The 22,722-nt window shown below is 44.5% G+C and overlaps 3 protein-coding genes across 11 annotated transcripts in view; 1 reads left to right on the top strand and 2 right to left on the bottom strand.

The window, feature by feature from the left end:
- Nucleotides 1-2,361: 2,361 nt before the first annotated feature.
- AGTR2 (angiotensin II receptor type 2) lies at nt 2,362-19,470 on the bottom strand. Of its 3 annotated transcripts, none has more exons than XM_048318565.1 (3): nt 19,353-19,470; nt 9,357-9,567; nt 2,362-7,702 (listed from the first exon to the last, which is right to left on the bottom strand). In XM_048318565.1, exon 3 carries the CDS (start codon nt 7,627-7,629, stop codon nt 6,511-6,513), a length of 1,119 nt encoding a protein of 372 aa, XP_048174522.1. In that variant the 5' UTR covers nt 7,630-7,702; nt 9,357-9,567; nt 19,353-19,470; the 3' UTR covers nt 2,362-6,510. The 3 variants fall into 3 exon arrangements, with proteins under 3 accessions (XP_048174522.1, XP_048174523.1, XP_048174524.1); XM_048318566.1 differs by having other exon boundaries at nt 9,357-9,505; XM_048318567.1 differs by lacking the exon at nt 19,353-19,470 and having other exon boundaries at nt 2,362-7,753; nt 9,357-15,121.
- Nucleotides 16,760-21,437, top strand: LOC125333049 (nyctalopin-like). Its single transcript, XM_048318564.1, has 2 exons — nt 16,760-16,914; nt 17,027-21,437. The coding sequence occupies exon 2, from the start codon at nt 17,071-17,073 to the stop codon at nt 18,274-18,276; it is 1,206 nt and encodes a 401-aa protein (XP_048174521.1). The 5' UTR covers nt 16,760-16,914; nt 17,027-17,070; the 3' UTR covers nt 18,277-21,437.
- PLS3 (plastin 3) overlaps nt 21,107-22,722 on the bottom strand; it is a 50,336-nt gene continuing 48,720 nt past the window's right edge. For all 7 annotated transcript variants that reach the window (XM_048318558.1, XM_048318562.1, XM_048318561.1 and 4 more), the window contains one exon: nt 21,107-22,414. In XM_048318558.1, coding sequence (XP_048174515.1) covers nt 22,282-22,414 — 133 coding nt within the window. In that variant the 3' untranslated portion in view covers nt 21,107-22,281. The remainder of the gene's footprint in view (nt 22,415-22,722) is intronic.

Here is a 22,722-nt window from a genome sequence, read left to right as displayed (position 1 = left end):
GAAAAGGTTCTGTTGGGTTTTTTTCTTGTTCTTTTTTCCCTTCCCTCCCCCTTGCCTCACTGCCTCCCTTCCCTCCTCGCCGGTCCAGGGAGCCTGTGGGTTGGCCCTGACGGGCCCGCGGGGTGGCCCCGGCTGGTCCGAGCCCGCGTTGTCTGTTCCCTCTCCGGGAATTTGTTGTATTTTGAGGGGTTTTTTTATCCTGTTCTACCCTGTTTTGTTTGTGTGTTAATAAACAGTTGGGTTTCTTTTTCCCACTTTCACTTCTTGTGACCCATTTGTCTCATTGACGGAGGAAAAAGGGAGGCCTTTTTCCCTTCGGAGAAGACACTCACTCCGGAATGTTTCCTCCTTAAGTTTTGTCTCAAAGACAGAGACAGCATTTCTGCAGGGGATGAAGATCAAAATAAAATCAGATGAAAGACTGTCAGATTCTAGGCTGAGAACCAGCGATGTCCACAGGGCTTTACCCAATTAATACAGCATATTTAGTGTCATACTATAAAGTCTTTTTTTCTTAGACTTGTCCTTGAAAACAACTCCCTTGGGTTGTATAATTTCCCTAGTAAAAGCCCATACATACTGAACTACAGCAGTCTATTAGCACAGATTTGAAAGAAAAATGAATCTTTTCACTATTAAACACATTGATTACATTACAAAGTCTATCTTGGTCTGGAAGTACATTCTTAAGCAGACCTTTGTCAAATGTTTTTACTGCACACTGAATGCACATGGAGGAATCCTCTTGCAAAGAAGCACAAGCACTTTGAAGAACAAATTCTGTGCACTGTATTTATCTAACAACAGACAGCTAATACAGTAAAACAAGGACACTCAGCACCTTATGATAAAAAAGGATTCATCATGCTCTATAACCCTGGAGATCACAACAGTAGAGATTTGTATAGAGAGACAAATTTCAAAGTCCTTCCCTTGGAAGAAACCTGGCTGTGATCAGTGGAAGTGTTTGCAGGGTGAGATGGAGCACGAGTATCACAAGATCTATTTCACTATGTGTAAAACCCCTCAAAGCACTCATTAGAGCAAGTCAAAAACCACAAAGTAATGCTGCTCAGCATCTACTGAGAAAACTTACCATGCTCCCCTGCAAGTGAAGGCCCTAAAGAGTTGTATGTCACATAAACATCACCTCTTGGAGTGCTCCATTTTCTCCAGAGACCGGGTACTTGCTACATATTTTCCGCCCTGCCATGACACAGCTGCATGCCTAGCACACACTGTATTCATCATTTTCACTTTCCTGTCATTGCGAAAGAGCTCATATTTGGATGCTGTCCTGACTGTTCCTGCAGATGTTTTGCTGTGCTTGTTGAAGGAGGCTATGCTTTGGGTATGTCACTGCACCCTGGCTAGTGGGGCATTCCAGAGTGCCTGAGGCTGGGAGGGCTGATAGCACAAAGGAGCAAGTTTAGGGCAACATACAAATTACTTCAGAGTTCAGTCCCATGCCTTCAGCACAGCAAACACCTCTACATGCATGTACTTCCTCCATGATGAATGAACTGCAATACGTGTGGGCAGACAGATTCAGAGCACAACCTCAGAGGCATCACCAGGGAATGCAGAAGACACAGTAAAACCCAAGTTGAAACATTAGTAATTAAATGCTGGTTCTTTCTCCTCATGAATATATTATATGAAGGTGACATCTTTTTATTTCATTGCATTAAGTCTCTACAAGCTCTCCCACACATCATTCAAGAGTAATTGTATCTCATATATCCAATACATCTCTGTCTAAATGCATTTAACGATTACACCATTTCCCTTCCTGAAAGAAATGCTTCTTACATTTGTTGCAAGGTGAGTGTGATTTCTAGAGACAGCCTTGTCTCTGTTCCATTTTAGCTGTCTGTCACGTAGACTTGACAGCTGTGTCGGATAAGTCACATTTGCACTGTTGCAGTTGTTGATTTTCTTATTTGAATTTACAATACTTGAAGCCAAAAATCACACTGGATCCTGGCTTCCCATAACTGCTTGTCTTACAGGAACGAAGCAGAGCTTTGTGATTTTATGTTTACTTACTCTGAAGAGCTACTGGTTGTCAGAAGGGGATAAGGGGGCAAGTTCAGATGTACCTCATGTCATGACGCTCATCCACTTCCATATCCCTCTGCTTTGTCCCTCTGAAGTGCTTTGAGGATTAACAGAGTTCTATCCGGAGCTTACAGTGTCAAATCCAGGCTCTGCCTCAGCTGAAGAGGAAGTGGAAAGTAAACGTTTGAAAGCGGCAAGGAGAGAGGTTGGCTTGCTCCCTATCCCAGGACTCTCCACTCCAGGACCCCACTGTTTTCAATAAATAAATCTCTTTTTTTACCCGTTTATTATTTATTTTTCTTTCCCATTTTGGTTCTAGTGAAACCTGGCAAACAGGAGGGAGCATCCTCTCTCAGACAGGTACCTCACCTGGATGCTCTGCCAGAAGCATGGCAATGGGCTGACCACTGTACCCAAACCAGAGGATATGGGATGTTGAAGACAGCAGCCTGGGCTCCCTCCATAGACAGGTATCTGGTACGACAAAGCCATGGGAGACTCACAACCCTTCCTGGCAGAGCCCATGGACCACAGGAACAAGCCCCTCTCTGTCTGAATCCTCAGCTGGATCCTGCAGCAGGCAGATGTGAGGAAAGCGCATCCCAGGACCTTGCTGAACAGAGCAGCCCTTCCCAACAACAGCAGTCATTTTCCTCCACGGGAAGGAGATTTCAGATGAGATCAGTAAGGCTGCCAGCATGGAGCAAAGGCTGCCAGACCACCCCAATTCCTGCGCTTCAGGTTTCATGCATTCCTGCCAGGACCACTCAGACTATCCAGAAGGCCTCATTTTCATAGGGAAACATGAGCAGTTCACTTGCTCCATGGCACCTCCTCACCCTTCAGCCAGGACAAGGAGACATGCTGTGAGGGGAAGCCAAGTTGTGGAAGTTGGCTGCAGAGTGGAAAGATGATATTCCTGCTCAGAATCTGGCAGGAAGAGGGACAAGTGTGCTCAGTGGGTGCCAGCACAAGAGTCAGGCCATGTTGACTTCTCAGGGAGAACATGCTGTACCAAACATTTCTTATTGTATATCTTACATAAACAAAACATTTAGCTCACCACCCAGCACTAGCTCATAATAAAAAATGCCAGTGGCTTTCTCTGGTGCGTGTATTGAAGTTGTGTAGTCAAGTAATCTCAGGGACATGCACAGGATGCTCAAAGTGGTCTGAGCAATGATTTAAACTGAGAGTAATCAACTAGAGCTAAAAAAGGAAACCACAAACAGGTTTTACTGAGCAAATACATCAGAGACAGATGGAAACCATCCCTTCCATCTCTTTTGGGGAAAGACCATCTGACAGGTCCAGAAATGCTCCAGGACATTCCCCTCTCCAAACCCATCAGAATTTCGCCATGGTACATCACAATACACCCCTTCCACAGCAGGCTTTCCTCTCCACTGACACTGCTGCACCACAGCACAGCCAAAACCCAGTTGTTGCTCATAAATTCATCTTTCTGCACTTATAGTGTGGGCAACCCTAAGCGACCACACACACTCCCAAAGTCCCTGCCAAAACTGTGTGAATGCCTGTAGAGTCCCAAAGTCTGGGTGGGTGCTGTGGGATGGCCAGGCTGACCTGAGCAGGGGGCCCAGGCTTGCACACCCCATGAAAGGGCTGCAGGACTCCTGCCTTGGAGAGGGGTCTGCATTTTTAGGAGACCTTAAGGCAACATAGGGCTTACAAAGGACCAGAGTGGGAGGTATATTGGAGTCTGACTGACAGAGGTTGCAGTCCTGCACAACTATCAGAATCATTTTCAAATATCAGCTAAACTTTCTCCTTAAAGGAAAAAAGAAGCTTCTAAATTGCAAGGAAAAAAAACTACTTAAATTTCCATCCACATTCTTTTGCTGAAAATAATGAAAAAATAAACACAACATGCAGAAACTGTGAAACCCCTCCCCCACACACATTTTCCTTAAAAGTCCCTCAAAAATCTCATGAGAAACTTGAGTATGATGGAAGAAATTCTTAGAGCTCAACGTTAATCAGTTTGCTCTAAAAATAAAGCAAAACCCTTGATACAGCACCACCCTGTTTCCCCCGCAAACCCCTTGAGACAGAGTTTTTGGAATGTTTGTTTAACCACACTGCTCAAATTCATGACCTATTAGAGGTACAAGGCATATCTAGCAAACAAAAAAGTCACACTGGGGTCACTCAGTTTGTCACTCTTGCAGAATATGACCTTCAGGGTAGAATTCTTTTGAATTTTGAATTTTGCATTTTGAAAGAAAGAATTTTCCTCCCCTCTCAGTTCACCTCACGTTTAATACTCGTTTTTGGTTTCCCTGTTTCTAGGAAAGTGACACTGGGTGCAGCTGCCTCAGCCCCTGCAAGTGGTTATCAATCTCTGCCCTCCAGCAGCCAAACATGAGTTTGTCCCACAACAGTGGGAGATGCTGCATTGCTGCTCTCTCCTTGGGAAAGCTTAATCCTCATTTTCTCCAGCCTCTCACAGCTATAAATGCAACTGGATTTCAGATTCCTGTAGTATTTCCCTAACAGCATAAGTCTGCACACCAGGCAAAAGGCACGATCCTTATTAAACACTGTTGGTTTTTAGCGGGTCCAACCTGACATGTAGAGAATGTGCAGCCTGTGCTTCCTCTCGAGACAGGTACATCTGAAGCACAGGTATCACTGAGGTCAGATGGTGCAGGTTAGCTTTTGTTTTGAGACTCTAAAGACGTCAATTAATGTCCCACTTGTGTTCATTACTGACCTGTATTGCAGCAAAGGTAAAAAGCTTCCACAACCTTATTGCCCCTCTGAGTCTGCTGCCTTGAACACCTGGTGATTTTCTTAGTTTGTTGGTTTGTTTTGCTGTAGCACAGCTGCCTTGCTGTCCTCATTGCTAAGTAATTAACAGTTTGTCCTTCCAGAAATATCCAACGTCCCAGACACTATTAGCTCCTCAGAACATCTTCAACAAAAACATTCCAGGGGAGCTGCATTAGTAGCTCTTCCACTTTCAGGGATAAGCATCTCTCCAGCCACATACCCCACTACAGAATACTGGAGTAGGACAGGGAGAGGGGTTTACTTATGGTCAGGCCCTGTTTTGCCAAGTTCTGCACAAACTTTTCATCTCACGTCACTCTGAGACTGGCACATTTCTTGTGTAATCCAGTGAAGAAACTTACCCCTACCCTACCAGTGAAGGATGGCTCCTGCACCAGGTTCCCATGGCTTCCAGGGAGTTGGGACTTCCAGGGAGGCCAGCTTGACCCATGGATCAAAACTGTGAATGCAAGCCTTAAGAGTAACTCATCAGAGACAATTTCCTGAAACTAATGGTCTTTTGGTCACTCAGCCTGAGGAAAACCTGCAGGCAATGGAAAAAGGTGCTAACAGACCCCCTCTTTTAGACTGAGCCTATCAAAGGGTCCAAGAGGACCAGTATGTCTCCAGCAAAATAAAATTTCAAATAAACAACAAAAGCAACCTCAAAATAGAATAGTATTTCCCAAATACTTTTTTCCCTCACTCATTCTTTTAGTTAAAATGAGTAAGCTCACACTGTGGTTTCTCTTCTGGGTGACAAGACAGAGTCACTCAGGATTTCTGTATGCAGTACTCCAAATTTACAGCTGCCAGCATGGAGCAATTGACATTTAAAATGCAAAAGGTCCACACAATCAGCAAGTCCTTGCCACAAAGGCTGCTGGACAGTGTGTGGGGCTCAGCATGTCCATGCAGCAGTGGGACACTGCATGTTCACTTCCTGCAGTATTTTTGTGACAAGTGACCACATTGAATCAAAGAAAGGACCATCTGGCTATGGACATGTTACCTGATATGAGAAAGGTATAAAAACGTGCACTTTGTGGTTTTACTTTCCCACAATAATACCCTCCCACCTTCAGCAGTCTGCAGAACCATGTCTCGACACATTCTCAGGATCCCAGGCTGAAGCAAGCTGGAAATATATTTGATGCATTTTACATACATCTCTAGCCATATATTTAAAGAAACGAAAATATACAAAATAAATGTCAAAATATTTTCTTACAGATAGGTACAGAAGTATCTGCACTGCTTTATTTACACATTCTCTAGTGAGAATCTCTTTTAGAAAATCAGCTTAGGGTATAATACTCAGCACCTACGCAATTGTAGCTATGGTGTAATGGTCCTTCAGTATATTTAGACTTCTTGTATTACACTTAACACTTGCCTGAACTAAGCCATACAAAAAGCTGATATTTAAAATGCCATCAATATAGTTATTTGTTGGACCCTTCCCTCTGTGTAAAACTTGACTTCTTGTTGTGAAAAGGAAGGAGGAATAAATCCCCATGTATGACAAAACAGATTCTCCTTCAAACAGCTAGTGAATGAATGGGCACAAAACAAGGGAAAGAGGAGAGAAGAATGTCACCACTGCAGGGACATCCAGCTTCACTGACATCACCCCACATCATGCCCCAATGCCTATAGGAAAGACTCAGGTTCCCCTTCTTTGCCCATGGGGGTTTCGGCATCTCTGAAACAGCTGCCCTTCCTCACAGAGGAGCTTTCCCGATGGCTGTTGAACTGATAAACTTGTCTCTTGAACAAGCGGTGGAGCTTCTCCTGGAACTGGTTGCCAATGAAGCAGTACAGCAGGGGGTTGATGCAGCTGTTGGCGAAGGCCATGCAGATGCTGAACGGCAGCGCCGTGTCAATGACTCCCATCACCTCACAGCTGGTAATGATGTTCATGTGAGCCAAAGCATTCAAAAACGTTAAAACGTGGAATGGCAGCCAAGAAATTAGGAAGGCCATGACAACAGCAGCCACCAGCTTTAGGACTTTGTCCCTCTTCTGCCTGCTTTTCCCAAACTCCTGTGCTTTAAGCAAGTGCCTCCTGATCCAGATGTAGCAGGTGGTGATCACTGCCAAGGGGATGAAGAAGCCAAAGGTGTTTTTCAGGAAGGCGGTTGCCACAGACCATTTTGCATAGTTCTCATAAGGAAAGGCCATAATGCAAGCGTTGACCTCCAAGCTTTCAACGTAGTAAGTGTCTCGGAAATAAAAAGTTGGGAGGGAGGACAAACAGGCAAGGCCCCACACAACCAATGCTACAAAATAAGCTTGTTGTGGAGTTCTCCTTTGGGAGTGAATAGGATGGACAATGGCATGGTACCGGTCCATGCTCATGCACATAATGAAAAAAATACTTGCAAACATGTTCAGACATAGGACAGAACTGGAGATCTTGCACATGAGAGACCCGAAGAGCCAGTTGTATCCCTGTGCGTAGTAGGTGGCCCAGAAGGGGAGGGTGGCCAGGCACAGCAGGTCCGCCATGGCCAGGTTGAAAATGTAGATATTAGCAACTGTCTTGGGGCCAGTGTGACGACAGAGCACCACAACCACCACACTGTTGCCAACCAAGCCCAGAATAAAAACCACAGAGAAGAGGGCTGGAATTAGAGAAAACTGATAATCTGAAGAGGTAAGGGGGCAGGGAGGGGACGAGTGCGACACAGCCGATGAGTTTGTCAGTGCTGTAGACAGGACTTGGAGACTTTCCATGGTGGTGACAACTGGGAAGTAGTTGCTCTGCATGTTGGTACTGGTGGAAAGAGAGTTTCTTCAGGAAATTCATGGGCTGGCAGCACTTTTCTATCACATCACTCACCTGCAGATCAGAAACCGTGTGTTAGACGTGCATTCTGCAGCTGTCTTAGCTCTGAAATCACACAGTCACAATAAAATAAAAACCATTTGAAGTTATGTCAGTAAGCTGAGTGCTGAAATAGCAGGCAGCCCTGCTGAACTCCTTACCTCCATCCCACTGACAAGATACAATTAGCCCTAGGGAGGTCACAGCACTTTTTAATGAGCCTGGCAGAGAAGAGAGCAGCTGGGGTTTATCCATGATTACACATGGTGCTTTCTGTGACCAGCAGAGCAGAAAGATTATGGATTCAGGAGCTGGAGACACTTTAGGAACTTCTGTGACCCCAAGGCCACACTAAAGCTCTTCATGATCCTTTTCTCAGTTTTCTCATGCTATTTCCAGCACTCTGAACAGTTAAAATAATATAAAAAGGCAGCAGTTGCCATTGGAGATCAGGTGTGTCACACCTGAGGGTCTCCTGGGACTCCATGGGCATGAATGCAGCCTTTTAACAAGACTATTAGGAAACCAAGCTGTGATTTTTTTTTTTTTCCAATTCACAGGGCTGAATTCAAAGACACTGAAGGGTCTGCAAAATGTCATTCACTGTCTGTGTCCTTCTCAAACATATCTGCATCTCCTTCCCTCATGACAGCTTTAATCAGAACAGTGAAAGAGATAATTTCAATGTAGACACAAGCAATAAACTCAGTCCTTGCAGACATTGGATTTAACAGTTCTATGTGCTGTTCATTTAGAAATATCAGGACTGGATTTCACTAGGGGAAAATGTAGCTATAAAACAGCTAAAATAAGAGAGTTAATTGACAGGTCTGTCTTTGTTGCATTTCAACGGTTTGTGTCTGCACTCTGAGCAGGATATTTTGCAAACTTTAAGACTTTCTAAGTCAATAAAGAAGATATCATACCCAAGTATTTTATTTTACATACTAGAAAGACGCAATTAATTTTTAATTAAGTTTTTGTGGAACCAGTCAGGCATTTAAGAATTCCCAAGGAGCCCTAAAAGTAACAGAAATTTTCACCAAGACAACAGATTTGGGTAATGATCTCTCATTTAACAGAAGGCAACTGATCATTTCAAACATATTTTTCTGTATCAACAGTTTAATGTACAGTAGCTTATCATTTGCTCAATGCAAAATATGCAATACACTACTTTGGATATACTGAGAAAAATTTAATTTTAAATATATTGTCTCAACAATGAAAATTCAGCCGGGGAATTTCTGCAGAGTGCCAGTATTTAAAGTCACAAATAGTTGATCATAAGCCTATGTTCTGTATTCAAACAGGTCTTAAACCCAATGAAAGCTTTTTTGTTTGGGAACACAGATAATCAGAGAGGGTCTGGAGTCACATTTCACCCTTAACTTTTATGTGCTGAGCCCTTCACTTTAACATATAGAAGTTGAAATCTCAGTACAAGTCACAAAGCATTAAATACCTCGCTGACTCCTAGTAGAGGGACCACACCATAATTACTTGTAGCTGCATTACAGAGACCAAGGTTTCATTGACAAACACACTTCCCCCCTCTGGTCATGAACAACTGGTGCCTTAGGATCTGCTCTGAGCTACTCATTCTACTCTTACTGCAGACACGAGACACGATTCGAAATTATGTTCTAAGGGCAGATAGAAAACCTACCTGTCAAACCCCACATTTGTCTGGATGCAGCTCTAGAATTCCGTGCGCCTTTTTTCCGTTTTCCTTCTCGTGAGTATCGCCACCAGCAATCTGCTCTCTCATATCTTCCCTTTTCCCACTGGGAGACTTTAACCTAAATAACTTGAGAACTGAAATATGAATGCCTTCCAGCTTCTTTTCCTTTTGGAAGCAAAATAGTTTGAGAAACCCCCTTTCCAAGGCCACGTGAGCACATGCAGTAAATCAGGAGAGAGCAACAAGACAGCCAGAAAAAAAAGAAAAAAAAAGAGAAATGAAGCAAGCAAGAAAAAGGAAATTTATACAAATATCCCTGTGGTTTTCTACTGCAGCTCTTGGTCCAGGAGGATACACCCACATGCAGCCCCTTTCTGCCCTCCACATGCACAGAAGACATGTGGGATCCTCTGTGGAAGGATTCGTGCATCTCTGAGGGCAGGGGGATTCCCATGCAGTCCGTGGAGTCCTAGCACTGGCTAACACATTTGAGAATGAAATAATATTTGAGAATGAAACAACATTTGAGAATGAAACTAACTGGCTGTTAGTCCTGGCAGAATTGACCATGTGAACACAGAGAGACAGAAAGTGGAAGAACATTACTGCATTCACAACAGCATTGCCTGCGTAAGGGGGCTGATCCCATCTCCCAGTTAGTTAGGATGGGAAAGCCACTTCCCTATTCCTTGCAAAGACATGCACACTGCTGGGACTAAGGAGGGCAGCAGGACAAATCCACATGGCTGAGAGCAGGCTTGGTTCTGAGGCTGAACGGGGGTAGGACATCACCAAAACGAGCTCATGCCAACTCCCATTCACATAACACAGAGTTTTTACATCTGCTCCTTCTTGCATCACACACTGTGCCTGGCCCCAGCCTCCTCTCCCTGGAAGGAGCTCCAAGGGGGCTCCTGGAGGATAAGAAAGGGGCAAAGGAAGCACCCATAGGCTTAAACATTTTGCCGTGATACCTGAGTGTGATCTCCTCTGCAACAACCATCCATCTACTGGGGATACATGTGCTGTGCTCCCCAGCAAGGCTTCATGTGCCAGACAGAATCGACCACTGGAGACCCTGTGGCCAGTGACGTGTCCCTTTCCCCCAGCCAGGTGCTGCTGGCTGGCTCTCAATCACTAGCCAGTGCTGCACCCAAGCACATCCCATCCTTTGAACACCAGTACAGCCTTGGAACAAGGTGTATGCACCTGTGGTGGCTTGGGGAAACCCCAGTGCCTGCCCTTGCTCCAGGACTGTGCAGCACACCAGAGACAACAGGTGTCATCAGCTCTGTTCATACCAGAGTGACCCAGAGGAGAGATGGAACAGGGAAAACAGCTTTTTACCAGCATCTTCAGGGGAAACAAGGGCTGAGCAGGCTGTGGAGAACAGTCTCACCAGTTTCACCATAGCCCAGCTATGTCTTTGACCAGAAAAAGCTTCAGAGAGTGTTGAAGAAGTTTATCAGCAAACTCACATACATTCATCCCCTGGAGGTGAGTACTACATTCAAGACGGAGAGAAGAGTTCTTGGCAGCTTTTGTCTTTATCTGCCTCATAATTCAAAGTCCAGTTCTTAGCATTTTCTGTGCTAAAAGGAGACGGAGTTATTTAAAGAAAGGGAATTCCACGCAGCATTTCTATTTCCACAGTGCAGCAATTTACTGCTTCAAGGACATGATGACAAAGCAGTCGGTGGTCAGGACTGCTAGGCTGCAGGCACACAGTGTCTGTGCTTGGAGCAAACATTGGAAGAGAGATAAAGTAATGAGTCCTGCTGCAAAGGAGAAGAGATGCATGTTTTGCCACCAGTTTCCCCTGTACACATCCTGCCTGGGGTCTGCAGGACTGCTGGCTCACAGGTGAGTGACCTGAGATGTCAGCACTCACTCTGAACCATATTTATTAACTTTTTTAGTAACAGGACGCGCCAGGACACCCTCAGCCAGTAGTCCTTGCTGCTAGTTGCACACAAGCAATTGGTAAAAGGTTTTGCTCCATTGCTCAGCAAATACCCAGTGAAGGAAAAATGCACAAGAATGTTTATTTTCCAAAAATAACAAACACTAGTTGTTTAGACTTACATATAAAGTTTTCCTTTCCACACAACTTTTGATCCTTACAGATACTGACTGTGTTTATTCTGTTTTGCCTGCAAAACTGAGACTTTAGCAGACAAGAAATGGCCCTGATGCACTCAGTGTAATGGGGGTCATACCTCAGGCTGCCCTTTGACAAATCCTGCTCCCATTCTTTCCCCTGCCAATGCTCAGTGCATCTGATTCCTTATCTGATCCCAAGTTCTCACTGCAAAGCTTCCTCTCACTAATGTACAAATCCCTCTCTCTTCTATTTCCTCTGCCATTTCTTTCTTCCTCTCACTATTTCTGAGCATTCTTGTATGGCTGTGAAAGGGATGCCCAAGTTGTCTGTGCACAAAACAACCTCTTGCCATGTAGTGCTGCAGTTGAGCTAATGCCCCCTGAGCTTGTGGGATGTGTTTTCCACAGCCAGGCTGGTAAATCCAGCACATGGATTTGCTCCAGCAGTGCCCAGCACACAGCTCAGCACAGGGAAGAGCCTTTTTACTGCTCATCTGGCTGCAAAGTTACAAAAGCTGGGAGTTTTCAACACAAGACATGCTTGATTTTAAATAAGTAGAAGCTTGAGCTTTCTGGGGGTTGGATTTGGGGAAGGATTTTAAGTATGTCTTTTATACCAACTAAAAAAATTCACAGTTCAAGAGGAGCAAGAAATTTGCTGCAGGCTCACATATAGCACTTAGGTTTGTCTTTCTATCCTCAAGCCTATGCACCTAAAGAGGTCAAAAGATCAACAGAAGTGTGTAAAAAAAAAAAAAATCAAACCCAAAAACCCCAAACCACCACCACACACAATTCAAATAGCAACTTCTGATCAACTGTACAAGTAAAAATAAAAGGATCCATGTACTCCAAGTCCTACGTCTTGGATTTTGCAGGGAAGTGCTGCCACTGTCAGGGATGGAATATTTCAAACAAGCAGCCTGACTGTGCCAGGAGGCTGTCAGAGCCACCTCTTGAGGCTAAACCTTGCCAGCCTGCCAAAGGCTCAAAGTAATATGAGATCCAGATGCAAACTGTATTCATGACCTTGATTTGTTCCTTTTGCAGAAACCAAGAGGGGAAAAAAATATTTTATAAATGTGCTCCCCAGGTTGCATAACCCAACATAGGTGTTGATTTACAGCAGGATCTCCTGACTCCCTGGTCCCGGGGCTGGCAGCAGGAGTTGGGGATCCAGCATGCATTGCCAGGGCAATGATGATTTTCATCATGCCATACCCTGGGATTAGCTCAGTTGGATGGATGCCAAGATTGCAAGTTTGATCCCTGCATGGGCCATTCACTTAAGAGCTGGACTTGATGATCCTTGTGGGACCCTTCCAACTCAGAATATTCTGTGATTCTGGGGTGTGTTGTGCCAAACAACAGGCCATCTGCACGTGCTCCCCAAAACCATCCTGCCTGCAGCTGGGTTCCCCACATTCCATAAACTTTTCTAAGCATTCCTCCTTCCTGCATTTGTTTGTTTAAGGGTTTCTTTAGGGATTCATTGCTCAGTCCTTCAAGTAAGATTGGAGAACCTACCTCACCCTTCCCCAGCCACAGAGCACTCCTGCAGAGAAAGCTGATTGCTTGCAGCCTTTCTGGAGACTTGGGGAGGGGAGCAGTTGTGAGCAGTGACCGTGAAGGTTGAAGGCCAAGGCAGTGAGTCCTATTCCCATCCAGCATCCATGGTTCTTGCTGGGTCAATTCTGGGTCTTAGCACTGTCTCATGTACCTCTAAAGCATGATCAGTTCTGGCAGTGGGTGTCTGCAAACGCGGTGTTTTGGCAAAGAGGAAGAACTACCAGAATTCTCAAAAGCAAGACCTTCATCAGTGTTTCACTCTCCTTCCTGGAGCCATGATTTCACATGGAAGCACTAAGTAGGCCTGGGGAAAGTGATGCTTTTTCACTTCACAGCAGCACAGCAGTGAACACAAGGGCCACCCAGACAGGGGCCATCAGATATGGGGTCAGAGAGCTCTTGTCCCATTGAACGGACCTTCTATGCTGGAAGAGGTCAGTTTTGGAGCAGTTCAGTGAGTGTGACAGAGGCGTTTAGGAGGGAAGAGGGATGCCCTTTCCACCTCCAGCATGCAGAAAACTTATCCAGAGCATTTATTTTATGAGAGATGTTTGTGTCCAGCCAATAGCACTGCCAAGACTGAGGTTATCATCCATGACATTGTTTGTTCAAATTATTGGCTGTAAGCATTTTACAAGTTACTAAAAGTAGTAAAGAAAACAAGCATGTAAGTGATTTTGAAACAAGCTGCACCCATTGCTATTAAAGGCAGGGAGTGCACACACACCCTGGCACTGCTGCCTGTTCTTGGGGCATGCCTGCTCTTGCTGAAGGCAGCAGGACTTGGTCAAAACTCCATTCCTGAGTGCTGCACAGCTCCCAGTCATGCCCCTAACACAGATAAACCACCAGACTCCAGGGCTTGCCAACAACAGGCACAGAGCCTAAATGCCCATAGCAGCATCAGTGGCAAAGCACAGCATTTCAGCAACTGAGATGACAGCAGGAACCCACAGTCAGCTTTCATAATTTATCATCACAGGTAATTTTCTCCTACTCACTTCTCTCAAACCAGTTGCTGTGATGAGCAGCAGAAGTCAAGACACTGATGCCCATAGCTTGTGGGAGAGAGCTCCCTCCTGTCTAACTTCTGCTATATTAGTACTAATATAGTTGTATATAGCCTGGCATTTAAAGGATGTGGGAGAATGCTTCACATTTCTTTTTAGGGTCTCAAGGTGATATTTAGGAAGAGTTAGGACTCTGTAGAAAGTTTTATAGAGTTACAGAGCACCCAAAGGGTCTCTTTCCAGAGATCTTTTAAAAACAAAAATCTTCCTTTGCTGTTTTGAACTATAACCACTGCAAATAGCTTTCCCACTTTTTAAGTGCTTTTACTAGAAATTTCTCTTATGTTCCAAGAATACTGAGATACACATGAGAGTTCACCAGCTAGATAAAGCTTTGGGGGTGTCAGATTATTCCTGACATTTGTGTATTCTACCTTATTTAGTCAATCTTTTAACCAACAAAGCTGTTAAGTGATTCTGCTCATTCCATCTTTTCCCAACAAAAAGTTTAAAGAAAGAAAACCTTGCTCTTTTAACTTATTAGACCAGCAAGACCATCCCAAAGTAGATGTTTTGACTGCTGCCTCCATCTTCTAAAGAGAATTCATCTCCTCAAAACCTACAGTATTAGGCAAGGCTCTTGTCATCAGCTACAAACAATTTCTGAAGGGAAAATGCTAGGCTATAAATCCCAGATGTCAGATAAATCAGTGACTGAAAAAAAGACAAAACCACAACAATGGTCATGTGATGGGTGGAATACATTTTAACAGAAGACCTGCAGTGGTTCAGCTTTTCCAGTAAAGCTGGATGGATGAACCACCTCAGCCAAAACACGATGCACTCCAGAAACCCTCCCAGCAGATGGAGTGAGACAATCAAAATCCCTGCACGTGGAGCACAAAGAGCTGAGCTTGGAAAAGGGAACCCAAGAGCAGGATGCTAATATTTGAAAGGACCATAAAGGGAAAGTTTGTTAAAAAGGTAGCTAGAGAAAAAACTCATGTCAGTTCTTCTCAAGCAGTATGTCCTTACCTTGTCTCTACAGCACTTGGCATGGCAATGACTGGTAGTAGAGATGCTCAGGAAGCTGGAGCTGGACAGGCTCCTCAGGATACTCCTAGCTGTGCTGCATCAGGAGGCAAGAGAAGCCATGGAGATTCCAGCAGCAGGACACCCCTCCAAGGTGATGTCCTCGAAGGAACAGTCCCAGCTGAGCCAGGAATACAGAAAACAAAGATTCACCCACCAAAACCTTTGGCCTGACCCCAGACATGATCAGCTGGATGGAGTGAGCAGTGCACATTTCCACCTTCCTCTAGGGCTTCCAGGACCAGCTCCTGGGCACAGTGCCATCACTGCTGCTCTTGGTGGAAACCAGATTTTGGTCCAGTAATACTGCACCAAAGCCTGTCTAACTAAATAAATTATGTTGTTTACAGCTAGAAGATGGTCTCCATTACACAACATGATCATCCTGGCCAAGCTTCCAGGGAGAAGCTGTCCTTCAGGGGATCGTTGCTTGAAAAAATGACGAAGAAAACAGAAGTAGCTGAAGCCAACATAGTGATTTAACAGCGCAGGAAACCTAATCTGCTTCTGCTGAGAAAACAGAGCTGCAAATTTGTCCAGTTCGCACTTCCTGTTGGGCATACTATACATTTGGGGGTTTAGCCACTGTCTGGACAGAGCTGGTAGAACAGGGGAGAGAAAGAAAACCCAATCTGTAAAACATGAAAAAAGAAAAAAGCTGAAACAGACTGAGAAATTCAGAGCAAGGAAGTGCACTGGAAGGCAGCGGGCTGACAAAAGGTGCTTCAAGCACATCAGAACACAAGAACTCCAGCAGAGAGAAGTGGAAAAGACAAATTAAAAGAGTGACAAAAAACAAGAGCAGCAATTGTGTCACTGGCTGCCCTAATGATGCATCAGCTGCAAGCCCTGGGTCTAGTCTTCCTGTCGTCATAAGCAGAATGATCAGCCTGGAGATTGCTGATCCCTGGCTGTTGAGTGCATCAATCAGGCCCCCAAATGCAATTTCCCTTTACAGTGTGGATACAGGACAAAAACCAGGGCAGGGGCAAGGACAGAGATTTTTAATGACCCAAGCCCAGCTCCAACTGCTCAGTGGCATCTTCCAACCTTCTGGAGACAGGCAGTGCCCTGGGAAGAACAGTGTGCCTTTGGGGTGCTCCATGTTTCGACCACAGGGTTCATCTTTCACCACTCATAGATGGCTCAGGGCTTATCCCAAGAAGAGGCACTGCCAGGACACAGCACTCCCCTGCATTTTCCCAGCTGTCAAAGAACATGAGGCTTGCACAGCTCCTGGCAGTATCCCATTTTACTGCAGAGGAGTCACAGCCATCACCAAGGCTGTGCTCAGGGCTTGGTCACAGCTGCATTTCCCTGAGTCTCAGCCCGGACCATCTGTCAATATGTGCAACCACGCCGGGGTGAGAGCCCTCACCTCACACCTGGATGGCAGAGCCACCTTCCACTGCCTTTGCTGAAGCTCTAGCTGGAGAAAAGCACAAAAACTCCTCCCAGAACAGTTATTTTGAGCCAACTGCCAAAGAGACTCTGATAATGGTGATAACCCATGAGCAGGAGCTTCTCCTAGACAGCTGCCAGGGGAAGTCTGTCACCTGTTGCTGTTTGCAAAGGGCAGGATTTGGGAAAACCACTATCAGAGCATGATGCTGGGCTGAGAAATCTCCCTGCCTCTCAGGGCAGCACTTAATCAGCTTTGATGTACCTAAACACTTAATCCCCATGGGGCTGCAGCAGGAAGAACCAGCTATTTTCATTGTGCGCAGTCCAACCGACCCTGCCATGCCCACGGTTCACCTGCCCAAAAGGTACATGCTCTTCTTCTTGCCTCCTTCTCTACTATCCATCAGGTATTAGATGCTGTGGCTGATGTGTGGCTGGTCATGTTCTTTCTTGTTATATTTGTATTTATTTGTGCAGCAAAGGCTGGGCTGAGTCTGAATGTCTCCAGTTCATGCCCAAGCATGTGCAAATGTACACCTGAAGAGACCATCCTCTGCAACAGAGCTGGACTGAAAACCCTACCTCGAGAAATAGCAACATCCACCATCTCTCTAAACCTCTCCAACAATTATTTGCGGATTCTCAACACCAACACCTTCAGAAACCTGACTTTCCTTCACAGCCTCTGGCTAGACGGGAACAATCTGACTTTCCTGACCCCAGGAACTTTCCATGCTCTCAGCAGGCTGCAAGAGCTGCACCTCAGCAGGAACTCACGCCTCACCTACCTGCATGCAAACACATTCAGAGGACTATTAAACCTCATCAGCCTGGATTTGTCCCACTGCAATATCTTTGAAATCCACCCACTTTTATTTTCACACTTGCCTTCTTTAGAAAGGCTTGATTTAGCCTCCAATAACATGCGGTATGTCCCACAAGCCTTTAGGAACCTCTCCAGCCTCACGAGGCTGTCCCTGGAGGGCAATCACATAGAAGCCATCGGCAGAGATTCCCTGAAGGACCTGGAAACCCTATACGATCTGAATCTGAGGAAGAATCGGATATGGATCATTCAAAATGGAGCTTTCACAAAGCTTCTCAGATTGGGCATGTTAAATTTAGGACACAACTTCATCACTGATTTGCCTAATCAGCTTTTCAATGGGTTGATCCAGCTCAAGACCATGCACCTTGAAGCCAACAGAATCACTGCTGTCGACTGCACCTTCAGACACCTGCTCAACTTGAGAAACTTGTACTTGAACAACAACCAGATCTCCTCCATCTCAGACTCTGCTTTTTTATACTTAAACAAGCTGCACTTCCTTCACCTGAGCAAAAACAACCTCAGCTCCCTGCCCAGGGGCTTATTTGCCAAACTGACCAAACTGAAGTATGTGTTCCTGTCCAACAACCCCTGGAGGTGCGACTGCAGCATGCTCTGGTTTTGGCGCTGGACGGCCACACGCAGGGCTATCATTGAGGGGCTGGACTGCACCTTCCTGGGCCTTCCCAACACAACAGCACCTGAGGACCCCCGCCCTGGGGACCTGGGGGACTGCACAGTGCCACTGGAGCTGGCCAGTGAAGACAAGTGCAGAGTGGCCAGTACCAGTGTGGCTCCTGGGCCCCCCCCTCTGCCAGGCCAGCTCATCCTGCTGGCACTTGCCTGCCACATGTGGTACAATGAGAGGGGATGGGGCACCGTGGTGGCCATGTTTTAATGGTGTTTCAATTATAAAGTGGAGGCTACTTATTTTCTTAAAATTTGTTTATGAACAATGGTTTTCATGACAGGTGGATTTTATACGGAAAAAAAGGGATTTTATTATATAGGAATAAATTATTTCCTTCACGGGCAATACTTTAATCTGAAATGCTAACATCAGAATTCAATGCAAATGCTCACATTGGCGAGTTCAGGGCTGGGGCTTGTGCTGGTGATGTGAGGCCGGGAAGCACGTTCCCCTCTGTCCTCCCCATTTGTCAACTGACCACAGCCAGGTGTGACCTCCCTGGGAGGGGCTGCCTTCCTGTGCCCAGCCCATATTGGGCATATTGTGGGTATTGCTGAAATAGGAATAAATTGCACATGCTCCAGTACATCTGGAGTCCTTAGAAAAGGCCCAGTCCACCAGCATCACTGTGAGCACATGGTACCTTCCCACAGCGGGCACACAGGTATCTCTGCTGTTAAGAGTGTAAGACAGTGTTGGAGGTGTGGGCAAAAACATCACCATGTAAAATATTTTACTGCTCAGCTGCTCCTCACAGCACTGAACCTCAGCTAATGTGGCTCTGCATTCACCCCTGCAAAGAGGTCATTTTTCTCAGGGATGGTCTGTATGAGTTGTGTCTCCCTGCACACCATCAAGGAGGTCTGTCACAGCACCACCCCAGTGCCATACCCCTAATCTGCCTCCCTCCAGCTGCTGGGAGACACAGATCAGCCTTCTGCATGTATATTAAAAACCCTTATCCAATGTTTAGTGAGTGCTCGCAGAAGGAAGCAACAGAATGTGTGCCAGACACATCACATAATTCCTTAGAGGAATTATCCCAAGCTGGTAAGAGGTAAGAGAGAAATAAACCCTTGTTTAGGGCTGAAAACACACATACCAGCACATTTTGACATGGGAAACCTGCCATGGAGTGCAGAGTAGGACCAACCTTTGTTGTTGCACCAGGGAAGGGATGAAGTGGGGCTTCACAACAAAACCACATGTGCTTCACCCTCATTATATTCATGATTAGGTTTGTGCAAAGTATTTAACGGTCAATACAATAAATTTTTGCTTACATTGTTGGTGCTGTTTCACCATCCTCACTCTCCTCAGCTTCACATACTTTGAGAAGTAGTGGAAAAAAACTCCAGTTGGTTTCTTGCTTTTGCATTCCTCTCTATCAAGCTGCAATAGAAAAAGGCAAAAGCAAAAAAGCGAGCAAAGTCCACCTCAGCAATTGTTTAAGTCCCTAAAATACTAGATTTTTTCCATTGAATAATGTAAATTGGCAAAAAATTTATATGGACAAGCACCTTGTCTTCTCTGAATGCTTTGAGAAAATATTCTTTCCACTTTTACACCACCACCTCATTAAACAGTAACAGGAGCACAAGTTGCATCCTCTGTGCTATGATAAAAAGTGATAGAAATATTTAACAAGTTATACACAGTATGCTCAGGGAGAACATGTGGCTACATTTTTAATCCACAAAAAATGAAACATGCAAGGAATACAAGAAAAAGACCAGAAAAAAACAGGCCCTGAGGAGGCAGTCTGGGCTTGAAAAGTCATTTGAAGGAGGACATTGAGATTAAGGGTAAGGACAACATGCACCCAACAAAGGCAGCAGCAAGTTCAACTGTTTAAAAAAATATTCACTATGAACAAATCTGACACTGCTAAAAAAACCTTGGAAACAAAAAGCATGTAATTGAAGAAGCAAAACCAAGTATAAATACCAACAAATAATTTAATATGAAAGAGGAAAAAGAGTTGCAGGAAGAAGGAAATGTGCTAAAGTTTACATCTGTTGGAAATTTTAGGTGTGTTTGACAAAACAAACTATTTGAAAACCTGCTTGTTAAGAGTGTTTAGTGGAGAGAAAGCACTTGGTTTCTCCTGACTGCCCTGCACTGGACCTTCAGTGTGAGAGATGTGCTTTGCTTGGACCTCAAACTTTTCTTTCTTAAATACATTCAGCACAAAGAGGAGATGCTTTCCCATTCTGTAATTGTCAAAGTACCCATTTCTCCCCCTTTAACCTGGTACCAGGAGGCAAAAGAGGCAAGACAGGACAGATGCACATGGCCACTTCCAGAGTCCAAGAATTTTGATCTTAATTACATCACACCCCCAGCCAGTGCCATAAATTACCAGACCACTGTTTCAGTGGAATGGCTGTGACTCTACTTACGGTGTATCGCTCCATCTTGAGTGAAAACATGCAATTTCCTGTGGGAAGCTTTGTTAACATACTTTTCTTACAAAAAAATTGTACTAGTGGAAAGTTTCCAGCCAGCTTTGCACAAGGCTTCATGCAGGGAATCACTGGGGTGAGTTTGCTGATACTCTATACTCAGAGCAGGGAACACTCCCAGCCAGTGCCACCGCCGCACATGCCCTCACCCCTGCAGCAGGCAGAGCTCCTGCTCATCTCCTCCCAGGTGCACCAGCCCCACTTCAGCTCCCTGTCAAATTCCTCCTTTTCACCTTCCCTTTTTTCATCTCCTACACATAGAAAAATTAAATCCCTTTCACTCAATTAGCCCTCATACAAATGTTAATCTCTGAAGTCCCCAAGGTACAACAATACAGAAGCTGCTGCTTCAAACAAATGTCTCCTGCCTTTGCTTTTAACGGACCTTTCCCTAATGTGCTCCCAGCAGCACCAACCCCTCAACATGCTCTGAAGGACCAGTACCTAGTATCAGATTTACATCAGGCCATTAAAGATGAAGAAAGATTGTGTGTGGCACTGCAGCCCAGAAGCACCAGCTGCAACTGAAGACAGGCTGCTATGCTGCGTCAGTGCAAATAAGGAGAGAAGCAGGTATTTAAATGTTTTTATTTCAACTAATGCTTTGCCACCATATTACATCACTTTGAATAGCTTGGAATAGCAATATGATCTCAAAATATAGCAAACAGCTTGCCAAAGCAAGAGAGTATTAAATCCTATGGATACAGCATCTTCCTTCTTTGGTGACAATGTTTCCGTTTATCTGTAAAAATAATTTTGTGTTCCAGCATATTTGCTGTTCACTTTATTGAACGCTGCTGTTTACACCATTTGCCTCTTCCCTGCACAAAACCTCTCCACAATGTAGTATGGTTTTGTATCTAACAGCATTTTAAATAAAAAAGTTACAGTTTTCATGCAGATTTTTGTAAAAATTTTTTTTCTAGGTGCACAGAACTGAGCCAAGATGCATACAAAAATGCATTCACTTCCATTCTCAGGTGTAACTGTGCCATCAGCAACATCATCATATGTTACTGGAAGAGGTCCAAGGATGGTGGTATTATCATATGTAGTATAACCTTAAAAAACAAACAAACCAAAAAAACCCTTTTTATAAGCAGCAAGAGAAAAAAAACCTGCCATGCTTTATTTGTAAAGTAATCAAAATAGTTAGATGTACAAAAAAGCACCATGTACAAAGAATACCAGAGAAAGTACATCTTCCTAATCACACATTTCTCATTTAGCATTGCGAGCTGGCCTGCAGGTCCCAACTTGTACTGTAGCTTTATTTGAAAAATTAAAGATGTGGTCAAACCTAGAATATGCTTGGACTGTATGATAGAAATTAAAGTGGACTGCAGATAGAAATTAGATTTGTTTCCATTACAACTCATACCAACCACCTTATAGCCCTCAGGGGTAAAAAACCACATATCAAGTATCTGAGAAATAATGGAGTGAAAACAGCTCCAGAGCAATACTGCAAGATGCAGGTCTGCTATGAATGCATTTCTGTGAGCTCTTGATAAGTTAAACTTTCCTTTGGGAAAAGAGCACGTCTGTTGGTTAAAACTCCTTCCCCCTGAGAATTTTGATAAATTTGTCTTGCAAAGCAAAACAAAGTCCTTCGAACTTCAACAGTTCCAAGGCCAACAGCATTTCAACATGATCACAGCTGATCTGCTACTCATGCACCCACGGTGGCAGGTTGGGTTTTTGTTGCATTTTGGGGTTTTTTTCTTTACATGGATCGTCTCTTTTATACTCGCTTCATTCCTCTGCCCATCAAGCAGGCAAACACAGTCATGACCATCTTTGGCTTCACTTCCACAAGATCTTCTGGAAGAGCATAAACTCTGGCACCAATTCTTCTTGCCATGGACACAGCATACCTGTTTCACCATGGAAAGATGAGGTGGTCAGCACCAAGACTGCTACCAGTAAATGACAAGTCAAATCCTGCCCCATCCAACACAATTTCACCTATTCTTTATTAAGATTCAAGATGTGGAACAGTTTAATCACACCACATCATTTGGTTTACACCCAGTAAAGTGTTTTTTGATGTGCAAATTGACCTTTGAATGTCAAGTCCACTTTACCAACAGTTAAAAAAGAATCTTAATTAAAATTTGTTAGGGCTAATAGCATATATAATGAAGGATTAATTATGTAACATTTCCTCTTCTGTTTGCTCCTT

Source organism: Corvus hawaiiensis, chromosome 14 (genome assembly GCF_020740725.1).
Source record: "Corvus hawaiiensis isolate bCorHaw1 chromosome 14, bCorHaw1.pri.cur, whole genome shotgun sequence".
Classification (NCBI taxonomy): Eukaryota; Metazoa; Chordata; class Aves; order Passeriformes; family Corvidae; genus Corvus; species Corvus hawaiiensis.
Note: the sequence above shows the minus strand (reverse complement) of the source record. Positions and strands in the feature narration are given on the sequence as shown.